Source organism: Echinops telfairi, unplaced genomic scaffold (assembly GCF_000313985.2).
Source record: "Echinops telfairi isolate 266 unplaced genomic scaffold, ASM31398v2 ScPeMD7_7468;HRSCAF=8506_0, whole genome shotgun sequence".
Lineage (NCBI taxonomy): Eukaryota > Metazoa > Chordata > Mammalia > Afrosoricida > Tenrecidae > Echinops > Echinops telfairi.
Genome location: NW_022111369.1, coordinates 30,830,071 through 30,849,174, shown reverse-complemented (window position 1 = coordinate 30,849,174; position 19,104 = coordinate 30,830,071). Strand labels below are relative to the sequence as shown.

Below are 19,104 nucleotides of genomic sequence, written 5' to 3'. Positions count from 1 at the left end.
CACCTCATGATCACACAGGCTGGTGTGCTTCTTCCATGTGGGCTTTGTTGCTTCTGAGCTAGATGGCCCCTTGCTTACCTTCAAGCCTTTAAGACCCCAGATGTTATATCTTTTGATAGCTGGGCACCATCAGCTTTTACCACATTTGCTATCTACCTGCTTTGTTTTCAGCGATCGTGTCAGGAAGGTGAGCATCATGGAATGCCAGTTTAATAGAACAAAGTATTCTTGCATTGAGGGAGTGAGTACTTGAGTGGAGGCCTAATATCCATTTGCTACCTTAATACTAAACCTATAGATATATGCACATAGATCCATTTTCCCGTCACCATATATAAATAAATTTATATATGTACATGCCTGTATTTAGACCTTTATAAATGCCCATTGCCTCCTAGTTCTTTCCTCTATTTCCTTTTACTGTCCTCTTGTCCCACTATCATGCTCAGTCTTCATTTGGGTTTCAGTAATTCCTCAGTTACATTGCCCTTGACCAAACCCTACTAGGCCTCCTACACCCTCCTTGCCACTAACTTTGGATCACTTGGTGTTCCCTTGTCCCTGGGTTTGTTAACACCACTTCCTTTCCCCTGTCTCCCCACTCTCAATGGGCTATTTTTTATTTTTGTTTTGTCTTGCTTCAGATCCTAGAAAGCTCTATTATGATGCTTCTTATATTTTTCAATCTAGCTTCTACTGCAAAAGCTATCAAGGAAGATCTTAAATAAAAATACATGTTCTCTTAAGACATATTTTCTTGTTATGATATAACTAATATTGATTTCAGACTATATTTGGCATTAAGAAATGTCAAAACTCTAGTATCTGGCCTCATTTTCACAATACAGTTATTTTGAGAAGAGGAAACATGTAAAATTTTTTACAAAGCCTCGCTCTCTCCTGGCACACATGCATAGCTGCACAGAAGCTAAAATTTATTTGATCAAACCGTATAAGCATCCACATTTTAAGTTAAATTTGGTTAAGAAGCATCTGACATAGACATCTTTCTTTCCTATTTAAATGTAATGAGAAACATTTTTGAGCAACTACTATTTACAGTTGGATATTTATTTTCCACAGGAAACAAAAGAGCTACCAACTGTTGTCTTCCCCAACCACCCACTTCTTATTTTCAAGTGAAAAATCTAAAAACTTCACACCCATTACTGTTCAGTTGGTTTCACCTCACATCGATCCTATAGGATGGAGTAGAACTGCTCCTTTGGGTTTCTGAGGCTGTAAGTCTTTAGGGAAGTAGACAGCATTATCGTTCTCCATGCAGATCTGCTGGTTGGTTGGGGGCATCAGCCTTTCTGTTTGCATCCCAACTCAACATTTAACCTACTGCACCACCGGGGCTCCTTAGAAGAGTCTCTCTCACTGCCATCAAGTTGATGCCAACTCATAGTGACCCTATAGGACAGGGTGGAACTGCCCCTGCCAGTTTCTGAGACTGTTACTCTTTATGGGTATAGAAAGCAGTTGGTGGTTTTGAACTGCTCACCTTGCAGTTAGCAGCCCAAGGGATAACCATGACACCACCTGGGCCCATTCTTAACAATATAAGTTATTCTCTTTTTACTTTTGAGGTGACTGAAACCCATTCCAAGTCATAAAAAGTCATTTGATAGGAAGTAATTGAGCTCTGGTTGGTTTCTATTACTCTATTAAAAACCAAACAAACAACTTTTTACTGCAATGTGGGTGAAAGTTTACAGAGCAAACTTGTTTTCCCTTGAACAACTCATACACCATTTGTTCTGTGGCATTGGTTGCAATCCTCACTGGAATAGCACTCTTCGCCCTTCCTTCCTGCCTTGGCCTTTTCACTGGTTCTCCTTTCCGATCCCTTTGGCCTTACGAGGCATATCTGCCCTTTGGTCCCATGGCTAACTGTTCTCAGGAGGGGCACCTTCCTGGTACTGTTGTTGGACTAGCAGACTTGTGTATTGTTTGACTGAGATTGAGCTTCTAGGATAAGTTCACTTGTAGGCTGGAAGGGTGTCTAAGGGTCATAGTCTCAGGGGTTCCACTACTTTTAAAATATAAAAAGTATCTTGATGGAAAACAGTATAGAGAAACAGAGAAGTTAAAGAAAACCAAACTAATTTTGAAATCCATATTTTAGCCTCTCACATATGGTTGTTTAAATGAACAAAGATAAGCATTTGGGTTTTTATGGATACTTTATTAGGATATTAAGACATTGAAAAGAATACACACAACTCAAAGAACATTATTCCATTCACTTGAAGTGCACATATCATAGGCAATATAAATGTATTAATTTTTTTATAATTAGTGATTATTTCACAAACTGATAGAGTAAAATTTCTATGAATTAAATGGTTTATGTTCAAACAGTATATAATATTTTGCATATGTTGGCTTGACTTATATCCAGGAGTTAATGTTATGTGCCTGGTGCATATACCATTATAATGTAATTACTGTCATTGTCTTCTCATCCATGCAAATATTTGTTACACATAAATCTACAAGTCTAACAGGTGCATATAGGTCAGAAGTGGTCAGGGCAGAGGAGGTTACTGGACGGTTTGAATTCAGAATAGGAGATTTTCATCTATGTCTTCTGGAAAAACAAAACAAACAAACAAAAACGTTTTAGAAAAGAGTCATGTAGTGGTATAAACAAGCAGCGTTAGATCGGGGCATGTCACAACCGTTTACTATGGTAGTTTGGGATGCTTCTGAAGCAGTGTGTCCTAGGCCAGGATCTTAGGTGTCATTGTTCTAGATCGTGAGTAGGTTTCCCCAGGATAGAGAGTGGGTAGACAACGCCACCACCCTAATTCAAGCTCTCATTGTCTCTTGTCTGCATTAACCGCCACAGTCACCTTAACTGTTCTTTAACTAACCCCCCCACGAAATTACTCCCTCGTTTAAAGATTTTGTGATCCCTTGCTTGGTACTCCTAGGATAATAATGCCTTTGGGGGACTTAGTTAGACCTGCAGGATCTGAGTGATTTTCTTGGAAAATGTTTGTCTTGTGGTGAGGGTAAATGCAACGGGGCACTGGCCACTTCAACCATCTCCCCTAGGAGTCAGCGATGCTCCTTCCATTCTACATGCCGGGCAGCTGTTGCCATTGATCCTTCCCAACGCGTTCAGTCGTCTTGTTTACATTTTACTTCCCTCGTGGAGAACTGTTTTAGGGATTACTGAGAATACGTGTCCATACATGACACATAGTGGGTACTAAATGATAAAGACTCTGCTGTCCCTAGTTGAAGCCCATGTTTGCAGATATGGAAAATGAGACTCATTCCTAATGAATGACATGCTCTCGTTCAGATAGCTAGTTGCTGAGAGACTAGAATGTTCACATCAAATGCCGTTAAAACTCAGGAAGAAGCTGGCTAAAATCTGCCTTTTCTCCGGCTGCAAGGAAGGGTGCACTCTCAAATGGAGAGTATTCTGCTTTCCCTGGCTGCGGCTAAAAGCAGTGACTTGTTTACTTATGCTGACGGAATATTTGATATCTGCTTTGCTGGCTTAATTGTGTGCTGATTCTTTCCCTACTTCAAAATAACACAATGACAGGCCAAACCACAGTGCACAAACAAGATCTTCAGGAGCTTTGCAATGCCCTGGACTCTAAGCTCTTCCTGCTCCTCCCAGACAACCACCCAGAGCAGAGCCTGAGTGAGTCCACATGCTGGGCAGGTGCCAGAATCCTAACAAAAAGCACAGGGAACACAGCCATTTTCTTTAACTAAATGGTCACAGTTCGGATTTGCCTTTTGACTGGTCCTTATAGTGGCATGGCATACAATAGGGTATCTCTATACATGCCCTGTTCCGTCTAACTTTCTTCCTTTTTGACCATGGAGGGAGAAGGGGAGGGGGGAGCACAGCTGCACTTGCTAACTTTTGTCTTTTTGACACAGGAGTTAGAATAGACCGTTTGAACCATTTTTTAGGGGTATATTTATAACTACTGTGTATGTTAGTACAGATGCTAAAAAGGAAATTAGCATTATTTATATAGACCTGAGTCTTAACTCTTTTTTTATTTGCATAGAATGTAGACAGTATATTGGAGACAGCCTCTAAGCTGGCTCCCATCTAGCTTCAGCTCTCCCGGATCCCTGTTGTGCCAGGGTTTTTCTGTGTGGCCAACAGACTATGGCAGGACATAATGAAAATCACTTCTGAGATTAAGTTATAAAAGACTTCGCAGGTTCAGTCTCTCCTCTCGCTTGTTTGTTCTGGAGGGAACCAGCTGCCAGGATGGGAGCAGCTCTATGGGTGGCCCCACAAGGTGAGGAACCAAAGCCTCCTCGCAACAACCTCATGAGAGGACTTGGGTGCAGATGCTCCTGCTCAGCCAGACTTTTGTATAACTGCCCCCTGGCTGTCAGCTTGACTGTTACCTAAGGAAAGATCCTGTGTGGATCTACTTCTGGATTCCTGACCCATGGAGGCCACGACACAACACATTCGGAGTGGCAAATAGCACGCTGTGCTGGCAGCTAACACGCACATAGCTTTTGTGCTCCTTGAGTTGTGTTTATTTTATAGAAAAATATTATATATCTGCTATTTATCAATAACTGAAGCCTCATACTCTTTGCCCTTTCTCATTTCAAGGCATTGAAATATGCACAAAGAATATTTTTCAAGTGAAGGTCACACAGGTTACCTTTTTGCAGGATAACTGGACCTTTGATAAATCAGTGTTTTCATACTGCTTAGGTGGATATTCATCTTACATGAGTGTCTTAAACAGGCGTATACCTTCTGCCTTAGAGATTTGATTTTTGCTCCTGATTTGCATTATGTGAGCAGTCTTGATTATTGTTGGAACATATTTCAAATCTTGATTATTAAAAAACATGTTTGCCCATAAAAATGAACTCTCGTGTAGGAAATGGAAAGAAATAACCCAGAAAAACGAATGTCTAAATTTAAATTCCTCTAGTGTAGAGAGAACTTTTTGTATTTGTCGCTGAAGATGCAGCAATGGGCAGTTCAGGATTAAAGAAATAATTGCTAATAATAACCAAGAGCAACTTGTGATGTCAGATCCAACCTTTAGTGGGTGGGTAATTAATTCTAATTTTGTTTCTCATTCTGATGGTCAGAACCAGGCTTGTTATTTCACCTCTCACCTATGAGTTTTAAATATTTCTGTCCAATATCTAGACCAGGAAGAAGTATAAAATTAAGGGAGAGTAGAAAGCCTTCTGAGATTTGGCAGGATGCACACTGGATTCACAATCCCTTCTTAGGTTTACCCTCCTTCTAGATCTTAGTGCAGTTAAGATTCACCTTTACTATGGTCCAAAACAGAGGGTCAGAGGCAAAGAATGAATAGCATGCATGAAGAGAGCCCTATCTGGAATGTTTCATGCATTCATGGTAATCTTACTGTCTTTAGGCTTCTATGTGACCACATAGCAGGACCTCTTCATGGAGGTCACAGAGCTTAGGGCTGGTTCGGGGAGGAGGACACCTCTCTCTATTGGGTTTGATGACCTTACCATCTTTAATGCCAAAGCAGTGGCCCCATTCCTTCAGGGTGATGTGCTTGTCTTTGTTGGGATCACACTCCTCAAAGAAACGGGTTATGCAATGTTCCATGGGCACCAAAGAAGCTCGCAAAGGAGCAAGCTCTGAGTGTGTCAAGACTCTGCAATGAGATAAACGGTTGCTTATTAACCTAGGAGCATGTGTGTGAAAAGCTGCAAATGAAAGAAACTGTTTTGGGGCGAGGTAGACAACTTTGGGATGCCAATGCACAATGATTCAGTCATCACTGGGAACTATTTGTACAACTTGGTTCATACTCTGCATCAATTAGACTATCTTGAGAATCTAGAATCAAAGATGAGAATGAATTGGAGCCTTTGCGTGAGGTTCAGCCTATAGCATGTAAAGTTGGTGCTGTGACATGGTCATATTCTGTCTGTTCTTCTTCTTCTTCTTTTTTTTAAAGTTATGTGCTAAGATTCTTAACCACATTTGTTGGGCATTTCTCTGTTCCAAAATGGAACTGGGAAACTTCCTGATTTGGTTAGGTTTCTCTTTCACATGGAAAAGTAGACAGTATAGCAGAAAGACGTTTTTACCTATCCACGGGATGTTGGTCGAGTTCACTAAATTGCCAGTGGACAGGATACACATACATGTGGTAGTTTTTCTTAAAATCTCTTAAAAGCAGGTCAATGGGATGATCCCCAGCCAAAAGCCTCTTTTCATCCAGGTAAATTTTCTTGACCTGGGATTAGGAAGGGAGAAGATTATTAGAGAATGAGACAAATGTAATGTAATGCTCATTTACTAAACATTAAGGTTTCTAGATGGTGCAAACAGTTTCCACCAGCTGCTCAATTGCTAACTTTGAAGGTTGAAACCTTGTGGCTCAGCAGTTCTCAACCTGTGGGTTGTGACTCCTTTGGGGGTCGAATGACCCTTTTACAGGGGTCACCTGATTCATAACAGTAGCAAAATTACAGTTATGAAGTAGCAGTGAAAATAATTTTATGTTTTGGGGGGTCACCACAACATGAGGAACTGTATGAAAGGGTCGCGGCATGAGGAAGATTGAGAACCGCTGTAGCTTGAAACCCATCCAACACTCCAACAGAAGATAGTTCTGGTGATCTGCTTCCATTGAGATTACAGCCAAGAAACCCCTATAGAGCAGCTCATTCTGATTGCCATGAGTTAGAATTGAGCTGATGGAACCCAGCAACAACCACTTGAAGAGTACCGTACCATGACCACAGCAAGCAAGCCCAGGCCATCATGTGAGACCAATTTAAGTGCCTCCTATTCAATGTGACAGCCTTTTAAATTTCCACATTGTATAATAGCTGAGGTTAAAAGTCTGGGGTTTTCAGAAGAAATGTAAGTCTATTTGGTTTTAATCAAGTAATGTTCACCACATGCCTTAAGATAATGAGAAGGTTTTAATAAAGAGGACTGAATGGCTCCAGACAAAATGGTGATTAGTTAGGGAAAATTCCTGCTCCTCCTTCCATGGACATACTTGATTCTGAATTGTCTGTGTCTTTCCACCCAGTGCTGGCTCAGTCTCGGCTTAGCCCTGATATGTACCCATTCTGTCCCTTCACCCCCATTGAAATACCCCTACACCATAACTAATGTTCTCCAGGCTCTCCAGGACAATGCATTAAAGAGAGAGGACAGAAATAATTTTGGGGCAGTACATACACATCTTACAGCTTATAATATTGCCAATTCTTTCAACGAGAAAATGGAAGTGATCCGAGTAGAACTTCCACCCATTCCCATGACCACATCCACCAGTAACATCCCTGTTACAGTGGATGAACAAACTTCTTGTGCTTCCATCTAAGCCCAACCCCTCCTCTGTGCTCCAAAACCTATGCCTTTGAATCAAAAGTACATTTTTGGCAGTTGAGTATCTTGTGTGCTCTTCAGTAATTTTCCCTTCTTTACTAGGCTGTTTCCAAAAGCATCCAAACATCCTCAGCCATCTACTAGTGGTTGCTGGGACTCCTGAACTCCTTCTCCTCTTGCTACCACCCTGATTGTCTTTTTGCAGCACCACTCCATGTAAGTCTTCTCTATATTTGTTGCTTTCACAGTCTTCCTTCTATTATCTTTTGAACCCCTTTCGCTAAGCCACTTTTTCCCCTTCACCACTCCACAGAAATAGCCCTGCCAAAGCCAGCTATAATCTCTGCACAGCGAATCAGTCGTCAGCTCTGTCCTCAGCTTACTACATATAGAGTATGTGACACTGCTATTGCACACGAACCACCTTGTTTTGTCTTTTTTACAGAACGTTTCATCCCACATGTCTTACACAGCCTTTTGTTTGCATACTACCACATTTGACATAGATGCATATATTTGTACGTGCTTATATATTTGCACACATTGTTGTAGATATGTATATGGGTATATGTATCAATATGTATATATACATATATATGTGTATATATATATAAAATGTATGTATGTGTGAATCTATAAATACAAGGGGGCTTCAAAAGTTAATGGGAAAATTCCATGATCTCATAGTTCTATTTGTCTATGAACCTCTTTAAGCACTCTGAGGTGCCCTGGTAGGGCAATTGGGAAGCACTTGCCTGCTAACTGAAAGTCTGAAAGTTCAAACCCACCCAAAGGTTCCCTGCGAGAAAGACCCAGTGATCTGCTTCAGTGTAGAAAAGCCTATGGGGCAATCCTACTCTGTCACATGGGGTCATTGTGAGTTGAAAGGAATTCAATGGCATGCAACAGCAACAAGCATACACGTACATGTATCTTGCTTATTTGTTTATAGTCTGTCTTTTCTCCTGGAATGTAAGCTCATGAAGGCAAAGATTTTGTCCTTCATTGTATCTATAGCACTTCAGTCAATTCCAGTCACCTTGGATGCATTCATGGTCTCTACATAGTACAAATGGTCTGTACTTGTCTGGTAACCAAAGTATTGGCAGCCCACCACTGGGAGCTTACTTTATTCCTCTGCTTCTCGTTTAGATATCCAGCTTGTTCAGGGTTCTTTTCATAAAGTTGTATGAGGATATTCTTGAGCCAGTCCCTCATCCGTAGAGGAAATTGAGTCACTTCAAAGTCCGTACAGGCAGGAATAGCTGTTCCAAGCAGAAAGTAAATACGCTGTAATCTTTGGCCTTAGTCCCTCCATCTGCCTAATCCTCAGGGGAACTTAATGACTCCTGGTGATTTGTAGAGCATCCGCTCTCTGTGTCACTGCTCTTGACAGTAGTGCCCACGACCCTGGTTGCAGCCCAGAATTGCTTAAGGGGTTTTCAGAAAGACGCCAGAGGTCCACATCTATTCCAAGACATTTTGATTTGATTGGTCTTGAGAGGAACTGAGGCATTAGGCTGTTTTGAAACCGCCACATGGAATTTTCATGGGCAACCAGGGTCTAGAAACAGGGCATTAGAATTTAGTTGGAGGAGGTAAAAAGAGGAAAAAGTTGAGGCTAGATTCCATGGTGGTTACAAAGGATGGTAAGTCTCAGAGACTTTAAGAAACAAGAGTGTATTTTTTGATATTTCACTGCAAGTCTAGCACAGGATGGCTGAAGATGATGGGAGATTTCACCATCTTGTGAGGCGACCATCTGAATCCCAGGCCTCAAAGTGTGAAGTGACAGGCAAGTGAACATGAGGAATCATTTCCACCTCTTACATGTGTTGGCCCCGACACACATCGAGGCTTCGTGCTCATGTTTTATCTTACAGAGCAAGTCATCAGGTCAGACCTAATGCACAGAGGGCGGAGGAAGTTACCCCTTCCGCAGACCTGGAATGGGAGCCTTGGTGGCAGAGTGGGTTACTTGCTGGGCTGCTAACAGCAAGATCAGAAGTTGGACCCCACCAGTCACTCAGGCAGAGAAACATGAGGATTTCTGTTCCTCTAAAGCAGCAGTTCTCAACCTGTGGGTCGTGACCCCTTTGGGGGTCGAGCCACCCTTTTGCAGGGGTCCCCAGATTCAAAACAGTAGCAAAATCAAAGTTATGAAGTAGCAATGAAAATAATTTTATGGTTGTGGGGGAGGTCAGCACAACATGAGGAACTGTATTAAAGGGCCGCGGCATTAGGAAGGTGGAAAACCACTGCTGTAAAGAGTTATGGCCTCGGAAACCTATCGGGGCAATTCTACTGTGGCAGTGAAAAGAGAGGAGACCCAGACATATTAGTGGGCACTGCTAAGGCGGAGAAACATTTACTGCAGAGGGGATCCAAACACAATTGAGAGTATCCTGTGGAAGGAAGACAATTTAAAAAAAGCCGGCAAGAAAGTGTTGTCATAAAACTTCTTGGCAGAGGCTTAACTTAAATAGGAAGGAGGACAAACAATCTAGTAAAAGTCCTATGATTCATCTCAATTATTAAGAGGATTACATACCCTATCATAGTGCTTCTGAACCCAGGCTGCACATTGGGATCGTCTAGGTTACTTTGAAAAACAAACCTCCAAACAATGCCTGGGTCTCAACCCAATCTGATTAGATCACAAGCTCTTTGGTTGAACCTTGGGCTTAGTCCTCTTATTTTTTCAAGTCTCCCCAATCGATTTTAATGTACTACATTAGCTGTTTCCCATTGAACTGCTATTCGGGTATTCACAGATTCCCCCCAAAACCCTCTCAGCTACAGGTGTGACAGCTGTGATGAAATCTTACATTTGCAGGCTCCAAAATAATCCAGCTGCAGTTGGTGTCCCTTTTTGGTCCCTTCCAGGCTGCACTTGGTAGCAAACAGATGACAAGAGCTGGCATAGGTTTGGTTGTTGGTTCCACACACCTGGGGAAGAGCAGAGAACAACTGGCTAAGCTAAAGGCTCATTGAAACCCACTCTGTGAGGGGCAGTAACACTAGGAGGTATGACCTTAGAATCACCAGCCCTTTGCAAAATGGGCAGCATTTATCCAAGGACAAAATTACAAAGGGCCAGGAACGGAGGAGGAAGGGAAACAAGAAACCCAGGGAGGAAGCCAGGTAAGTGGTGCTGCATCCCAGGGACCTGTGAGTGGAACGAAACAAAATGTGCGCACTTTGTCGAGGGTGAAGTTGGTGATCCTCTCTGTGAACCTTCACCCAATTCACAATCAAAAGTTAAAATAGAAAAAAAAAAAACCCTCCTTACAGCTCATAGCCTTAAAGGACCTTAACGTTCTCAGCCAGTCTGATAAATTGTACCTTGTCCAAGCTGTGGTGGGTAGGTGAGTTTACGAAAGCCATAACTCTAAATATTTGCTTGGTCTTCTTATTTCATAGAAAAGACTTTATACAATATTTGCCCCTTTGCACTTCATTTTTATCATTCGGCACAATGTTCTTAGGCTTCAGCCACGATGTAACATGTATCAAAACTTTAGTTCTAAAATCATACCCAGTGGGGAGGGGGCAGGGAGCGGAAACCCAATGCCCATCTGTAGACAATTGGACATTCCCTCACAAAGAGGTCACAGGGAAGAGATGAGCCAGTCAGGGTGCAGTATAGCACCGATGAAGCACACAACTTTCCTCTAACTCGTTGGTGCTTCCTTACCCCCACTATCATGACCTCAATTCTACCTTACAAAGCGGATTAAACCAGAACATGCACACTGTTACAGATAAGGGCCCGCAACACAGGGAATCCAGGATAGAGAGACCCCTCAGGGCCAACAATGAGAATAGAGATACCACGAGGATTAGGGAGGGGGGCGGGTAGGGGAGAAAGGGGGAATCGATCACAAGGATCAATCTATAACATCCTCCCAGGGGGACAAATAATGGAAAAGTGGGTGAGGGGCCAAGGATGACAATGTAAGACATGAAAATAATAATCTATAACTTATCAAGGGTTTGTGAGGGAGGGGGAACAATTAGGAGGTGATACCAAGGGCTCAAATAGAAAGAAAATGTTTTGAGAATGATGATGGCATCAAATGTACAAATGTGCTCAACACAATGGATGTATGTATGGATTGTGATAAGAGTTGTATGAGCCCCCAATAAAATGATTTAAAAAACCAGAAAAACTCCTACTGAAACACGATAAAAAAAACCCACAAAACAAAACAAAAAACTTCAGTTCTGTTAGGGTGATAGGGAAACTAGTGATGAGTATGGGTGATAGTTGCTCGATGTGATGGCTGAAATGAATGCTCTACATAGGGCAGACAGGACAGATGTTGTGATATTTTTGTTTTTGCAGCAATGGAAAGAGAAAAACCGTAACTCTCCCATTTGGCATATGCATGTGCTTGCGCATGCACACACTGCCCTCAAACCCACACACACTGGTAGCATTCAAATAATTTAACAACTGATTTGCTGCCCTAAGGACTGATTTAAGGAGAATAATATATATAATGAAAGTTAGTTTGTTACTTCATACAGTTAATACTTGAAAAAGAACAATAAACAAGGTACACATTTAAAAAGAGTTAGGCATGAGAATTTGTGATTTCCACATTGGGTGACTGCCCAGCCAACCTACCTGAGAGAGAACCCTGATTATAAATGTCATATTAACCAGCAGTTTGCTGAACTCAACAAAAAACGAGGTACTGGTTCTACTGAACTGGTGTGAACCAGCTGAATCCCACCACTGTACACACACACACACACACACACACACACACACTCAATCAAACTATATCAGTAACTATGACAGTAAATTTCTGAACAATATCAGTAGAATAAAAACTTCAGATGTTTCAAGGAGAAAATTAATTTTAAAGTTAACTGTACAGATTAGTGTATTACCTTCTTAGGGCCCAGTCTTGGTGAGGGTATTTGGGTTATACAAATGATCAAGTGCTGGTCGTAGTAGCTGTAGAGTTGGAGGTTTGAACCCATTCAGGATCACTGCAGAACATGAGCCTGGTATTTTACAGAGCTAAATCTACTCTGCACCCATGGTTGCCATGAGTTCGAATCAACACGACACTAACCAACAGCAACAACAACACGAGGACACCATGGTAACAAATAGTTTGATTTTGCACATACCTGCCTTTTTGTTTCCAACAAAAATTTCAAGTTGCAAACTCTTTTCACTCAAATCACTAAGTTTTTTGGTGCCTCTTAGAGACCGTTTTTGTAGAATACGTACTTGGTCAAGGAGTTTTGTAGGAGGGCAAGTCACTGGATCTTGACAAACGCAATGGGGTCTTTCCTGTAGGTCAGCCTTGCAAACATGTCCTCTTTTACACTGGAAACTCATACAAGAATCTACCAGAATGAAGGAAACAATTGGAAGGCCATTAACAGAAGGAAAACACATTGTGAAGAAGAAGCAGAGGAGGGAAGGAGGAGAGGAAAAAGAAAGAAGGAAAGGAAAGAGAAGAACAGTCCTAATGAACATAAGAGTCAGGGAGAACTATCAGAAACGAGGAGCCAGGAAATGTGGACAAAGCTGAGCTGAGTATGGAAACCTCAAATCCAACCAGATAACTAGTTTCATTTGAGCTAATACGGGGGAAAATTTGGGAAAACAATAAAAACCACTTTAATTGATGAGTTAGTTCCCAGATGGGACCTTCTGGCATTTAGGTAAACTTACACAACAGTCTAGATTTTGGTGGGCACCAGTTTGGGTGGATCTTTGTAAAGAAGAAATGGTTCTTCCTGGCCTCCCTGAGGCTGTGTAAGTCTGAAGTCACTAGTAGATTATTGTGTAAGTGGTCAGGAGTTAAACCCTGGGGATTTTATTGTGTTCAAATGAAAAATGTTTGGGGTATAAGTAGACCTTTAATTAAATGTGGGATTTAGATTTACTAGTAAGTCAAGGATTTGAGAATAAATAAGGCTGCGTCAAGTCTTTTTGTTGGATTCAAAAGAATTTAGGAAGAAAGAATTCTAGTGCAAAAGATTTAAGGATGAACAAATTCTAGTGCTTGCGTTTATAAACACATTTACGCATAGTTGCATATTATATCCATAAGAGAAAATGTCAACAGATGATGGAAGCATTTCCTTAGGAAGGATTGGGAATAGCAAAAGTTGTATGCAGTAGTCACAAAGGAAAGGAGCGAGAAGGCCCAGGTGGCATATTCTCTCTCTTTCCTGACAGAGTTCTTGAACAGAGCCACAGCCATTGACCTTGGTAGCACCCTCATGTTACCTTCACTTGAGTTTTCGTCTGCATTTGGTGAGCTCTCTGCTTTCTTGGCCTTTGTGACAACAAGAACAGAAATGAATGTCAGTTAAGGGAAATGCCACTGCTTCATTTAAATCCCCATTGTGCATGCATTCATGGGAGATTTTGATAACCAGGAAATTGCAGATATCAAAAAAGAGCAACCAGTCCGTACATCAGGGTGGACAATCACCTTCTGAAAACAAGACCTAGCCTAACTTCATCAACTGGTCTCAATGCTGTATCTCTGAGGATCGCTCTATAACATTTGGGCTTACCCTTTTGGATTTGGGAAAACCCTAGAAATGTGGTACTAACCCGTGGTTCAATAGTGAAGACAGTTACATTGATGTGTTTGTGAAACTGTTGAACTGTTGGTACAGGTTTCTTTCTTGGTTTTCACAATGTAGGAAACTTCTACCATAGAATGGCAGTAGAGTTCTCAATAACTGAATGAACTATTGAGCTTGCCCATCAAAAGTTATGCCAAATACTCTCGGGGTGGCTGCGAGGTCTGCACGGAAGCTCCAAATAGCCGAACACCAATAGCTCCCCCAGCAATGAAAACAAGCTTTCCCTGTTTTTGTGTGCCTTGACTTAGTAAAGCTGTAGTTCGAGTTTTTGTTCTTGATCTTACTAGCGAATTCGATAAACACGACTGGATCATGTATTATGCTAGAGGCACTTTGGAGACACTGGTGACTCAATTTACATAGAAGTGGCACTTGCTTTCTGGGCCTGATAACAGCAGGTGCCAATGCCTTCTATCCTTCATATTCATCAGAATGTATCATTTCTACAATGGCTGTGTGGATTGTTATAAGAGATGTAAGATTGTTATAAGAGCCCCCAATAAAATGATTTATTAAAATAATAATAATAATAATAATTATAGTAATAATATCATTTCAGTGAGCGCCAGGAACTTTGCATCACTGGTGTCTGTATTTCTATTCCTGGGAAACCAGGAAATTCTAAAGGGATGAACTGAACCTTTTGAGGGGATTAAGGTACCCTTCATCTCCACCTGCAATCTTAGCCAGTAAAGCACCCCAGCTCCCTAACTCCACAGGTGGGATGACTCTGAGGAATGTGATTTACATGGTTTGAGTAATATTTCTTTTCTTCAGTTCTTCCCTGTATCTCTTTTCCACCTCTTTAAATTTGATCTCTGCACTTCTCAAATACACTGCACTCAAATCCAGGGTCTGCTTCTAGTGGAGCCCTAATAAAATATATTCTCAGATTACTGCAGATGGACGGAAGGATAAATAATTGTAATATATTGCAGCCATGTGCATATAAAGTTTATGTTCAAGAAACAATAAGAATGTAGGAAAAGGGCAGGACTGTTTACTGAGAAAATGAGTTGCTTTCTGAGACAAGCGTCACTGGAGATAATCTTACCGCTTGGGATTCTCCAGCTCCAGGGCTATCAACACTCTCATTCTCAAGTGCTCTTTCTTTCGCCTCTTCATAGTTGACATGATAATAATTGGATTGAGCTCTTTCGCTTTCTAAGAAGTCCTGACTTGGGATGAAATAATCATCACTAGCATTTTTCTTGGGACCGAAGTCACCATCCTCAGCCTCATGATTTCTGGGCATGATGTTACCATCATCAGTAGGCTCCATGAGCAAATCTTCAGGAACAACCGTTTTATCCATCTCCTTGTGGGAGCTGATAATTTCAAGACCTGTTTTTCCTTCTTGGCTCTGCCATTCAGTATCTTGAATGTGCTTATTGATTTTTGAGGCATTTTCCTCATCCCTTTCTGCTTTGGAATTATCTTCTTCTTGCTCTTGGCTATTCTGCTCAAATTCTTCCTTCTGCACCTTACTGACTTGAGTTGGTTGACTGGACTCTTCCAAAAGACTGTCAGGTTGGGTACTGTCTTCCTCCTGATCGCTGTTTGAATGCTCCTTGGGAAAATCCTCTCCCCTTTCTTGGCTGTCATTCTGAGTACCAACGGCATCTGGCTCTTCTTCCTCTTCCTCTCCTCGGGGACTATTTGCATTCTGCTCTTGGTCTCCTTGATCGCCTAGGTCTTTGCTACTCAAGTTCAACTGTTGATCGTGGCTTTTTTCTGTGACACTTTCTTGTTGGCTATAACCCACAGTGGAACTAGCATCAGGAGCAAGGAAGTCAATGTTTTCTGGAAGACTCTTCTTTTGAGGATCACTCTTATCTTCTTTTAGGTCCAAGGTTCCTTCAGTTGGCTTATATTCTAAATCCACACCGAAGCCACCATCACTATCCCCTTGATCCTTCAGGTCCAGCTCTGGGCTATAATTCTGCTCCTGATCTTCTGATTGTTCATCATTTTCCACTTTTGGCTTTGGCTTTGGAGGTTTTTCAGCCTTAAGAGAAAGAGAGGTTTATTCTTGAAACAAATGATAATACACCTGCATCATACTTATAATTCCTAAGCCAGTATTTAATATTCATTATTCATTTTCTTTAATCTAAGTTAATGACTGTCATATAAACTTATTTATATTACTATCATATAAACTTATTTATGTTACTGCTCATTTTCTATAATCTAAGTTTTAACCTGAACTTGAATTTAGTTAAATTAATTGCAGACCACCTCAGTTCGAAGAGTACAACTCACTAATCCATACAACTTGTTTGGTGATGGGAGACAGTTGACATAATCATCTTAGAAATGTCAAACATGAATAACCGAAGCTTTGGACCATGCTTGGTAATGGAGACATCAGAGAATTTAGACATCATATTAGGGTAATCATATTACTTTTACCTCCTGGTGGAGGTGGTCCTCTGCCAGTGCTGTGGTTTCTTTTTCATTTTCTATATCTTCAATCTCTAAAATGGGAATGGCAGTGTTGCCTGGTGTTACTGACGCTGCAGCTTCTTGGCTGGCACTCAGAGAATCGGCAGTTGGTTTGGAATGATCAGATAAGAACCGTGTACTTGTCTGAAAAAATAAATAATTGGTTTGCATCAAAAATTTCTAGTTATTTTATCATCATTATTGTTTACTTGTAGCAATATGCTAAATGCATAAATGAAATTGATAATCTCTAGGATTTTCATGAATACCAGAAAATCTCCATAATATAATGTTAAGTGAAAACAGAACCTTCATCATCAGTCATAAAAAGTGACCTATGCAAAGGCAAGGTTAAAATAGAGCAAAAAAGATTTCAATAATGGTGATCTTTGAATTTTGGAATTATTGTGTTTTTCAATCTTTGGCAAAGCATTTATGCTTTCTAATTTTGAAAAGTAAGTATGTGTGTGTGTGTATGTGTTTTAATGCAAAGTTAAAGCCAAATGAAATTAACCATAGATATAACATTGAACATCCTTTTTTCCCAGCTTCTCATTGAAGTACTCACTGATACCTAGCAGAAAAGGTTATAAACCTTTTATTCAGTGTTTGTTTACTTAAGATTCCCTACTTGATCAGGAGATTTAAAAGTCTAAAATATTTCACTAAAAGGCTAATCTAGAATTAATTCAAAGACTGTGTGAAACTAGACTCTGAACCTAGTGAGGTAAAGCAGCAGCTATGAAGTACTTTTTCAATTGAAGGGATGGCTCTATTTCTAGCAAGGAGGGAAACTTAAGAAGGAGCTGGGATGTGAAGGATGGGGAAATTGAACAACTGGAGTTGGAGGTAGGAGGTCCTGCTTTACATTTTAACTTTGCTATTGCTTACCCATTGGGCTAACCTTAAAGTCAGCAGCTCAAAACCACCCCCTGCTCTAAGGCAGAAAGACAGAGTTTTCTACTTCTGGAAAGCATTGCAGTCTTTATTATGCTGGATCAAACTTGATACTTGGCCAGTTGATCTCTCTGTAGACCCAGCCTGAATCTGTTCTAGGTGCCAGTTTCTGTTACTTGTTACATGACAAAAATTTCTTCCCTGGCTCTTAAAATATTGATGGGGATGTGTTAGTCTGGGTTGACTAGAGAAACAAATTTATAGACACTTATATGCTTTATATAAAGAGTAATTGTATATTAAGAAAATATCCCAACCCAGTCCAGATCAAGTCCATAATTCCGATATTAGCCCATATGTCCGATACCAGTCTATAAATTCCTCTTCAGACTCACACAACACATGCAATGACACCAAATGCAGGAAGATCACAGGCCAGTGGGTAGAAAGTCTTGTGGATCCAGTGGTGGTAGAAGCATCTCTGCAATGGCGTGGGTCTCCACATGGCTCCTCCAGCTCCAGGGCTCTTGCTCTTTCAGCGTAGCTCCATGTGGCTTGTCAACAGGGATGTCTTGCAGGGAAAGTGCATGTCCTGCCTCCCGGGAGGAAGACAGGCATTCCCAGACTCCTCAGGAGAGGTCCATGCCCACACAGAGGCTTCATTTGCTGTGACCTGATTGACAGGCTAGACTCCACCCCTTCACTCAAGCTGACTGTAGAATATATAACTGCCACAGGGGATTTTTCTTTTTCACTCATTATTTGTATTTTTATCTTTATATTATTATTATTTTTTTCTTACCACCTATTTTGATTTAGTTTTTTATTGTTTTTCTTGGGTTTGTGAATCAGGGGAGGAGTGGATGCATAGTGATAATAACTGATATAAGGATTTTAGGTGTGTGTGTGTGGGTGATAGGGAGTCAAAAATGAAGGCAGGAGGGGTGAGGGAACACTAGAACTGATTATGATCGCACAACTAATTTTAAATGCGATTTAACCATGGGGGGGAAGTCATGTTCTAAAAGTGATGTGGTAATGATAGTACAATTCTTCTTGGTATGATTGAACAATTGAACTATTGAATTGTATGATATGTAAATTATGTACCAATAAAACTGTTGGGGGAAAAAATAAAGAGTTACAGTCTTGGAAACTCACAAGGGCAGTTCTACCCTGTGCTATCCAGTGGCTCTGAGTTGGCATTGACTTAATGGTAGTGAGCTTTGGCTTATTTACCATCTATCTGTGGTTTGACTAGTCACTAATCTCTCCCCTGCCATCTCACAAGTTGATGTGTATGGAAGTGCCCAGGTAAGATTATGTATTTAAAATATTTTGTAAATGTTAAGGAGCGATCCATATGACCAATTACTATCACTAATAAGAATATAAGCAACATTTGAAGTGGTAATATTACAAATTTTCGAATACCAGAGATAGGTATTAACCATGGATATTTATCATATCGCTGCTATGGAGACCATAAAGATCTAAGTATAAAACACATTGCGTTTGGATGGACTCATCCTGACTTCATCAGGAGGCCCTTTAGTGCTGATTGTATAGTATAAAGATAGTCATAGAGTACAGGATGGATTTTAAAATCGCTTGTTCTTTTCCTTATCTACTTTCCAATGAAAAGTAGTAGCAATATTATTTTTAAAAGTTTAAAAAGAAGTCACCTTTAAGAGAAAAATGGGAAACGATGACCAGTTGTACGTGGCTGGAGACATTATGAAAGACAATGGATGGGCAGGATTTCAGGGTAG

The 19,104-nt window shown here is 40.8% G+C and overlaps 1 protein-coding gene across 1 annotated transcript in view; it reads right to left on the bottom strand.

The window, feature by feature from the left end:
• Nucleotides 1–2,170: 2,170 nt before the first annotated feature.
• Nucleotides 2,171–19,104, bottom strand: part of SPARCL1 (SPARC like 1) — a 62,975-nt gene continuing 46,041 nt past the window's right edge. Inside the window, exons 3-11 of the mRNA XM_045284155.1 lie at nt 16,403–16,579; nt 15,042–15,995; nt 13,620–13,668; nt 12,609–12,727; nt 10,186–10,306; nt 8,486–8,622; nt 6,100–6,248; nt 5,512–5,660; nt 2,171–2,596 (exon numbers count right to left, since the gene is read on the bottom strand). Coding sequence (XP_045140090.1) covers nt 2,568–2,596; nt 5,512–5,660; nt 6,100–6,248; nt 8,486–8,622; nt 10,186–10,306; nt 12,609–12,727; nt 13,620–13,668; nt 15,042–15,995; nt 16,403–16,579 — 1,884 coding nt within the window. The 3' untranslated portion in view covers nt 2,171–2,567. The remainder of the gene's footprint in view (nt 2,597–5,511; nt 5,661–6,099; nt 6,249–8,485; nt 8,623–10,185; nt 10,307–12,608; nt 12,728–13,619; nt 13,669–15,041; nt 15,996–16,402; nt 16,580–19,104) is intronic.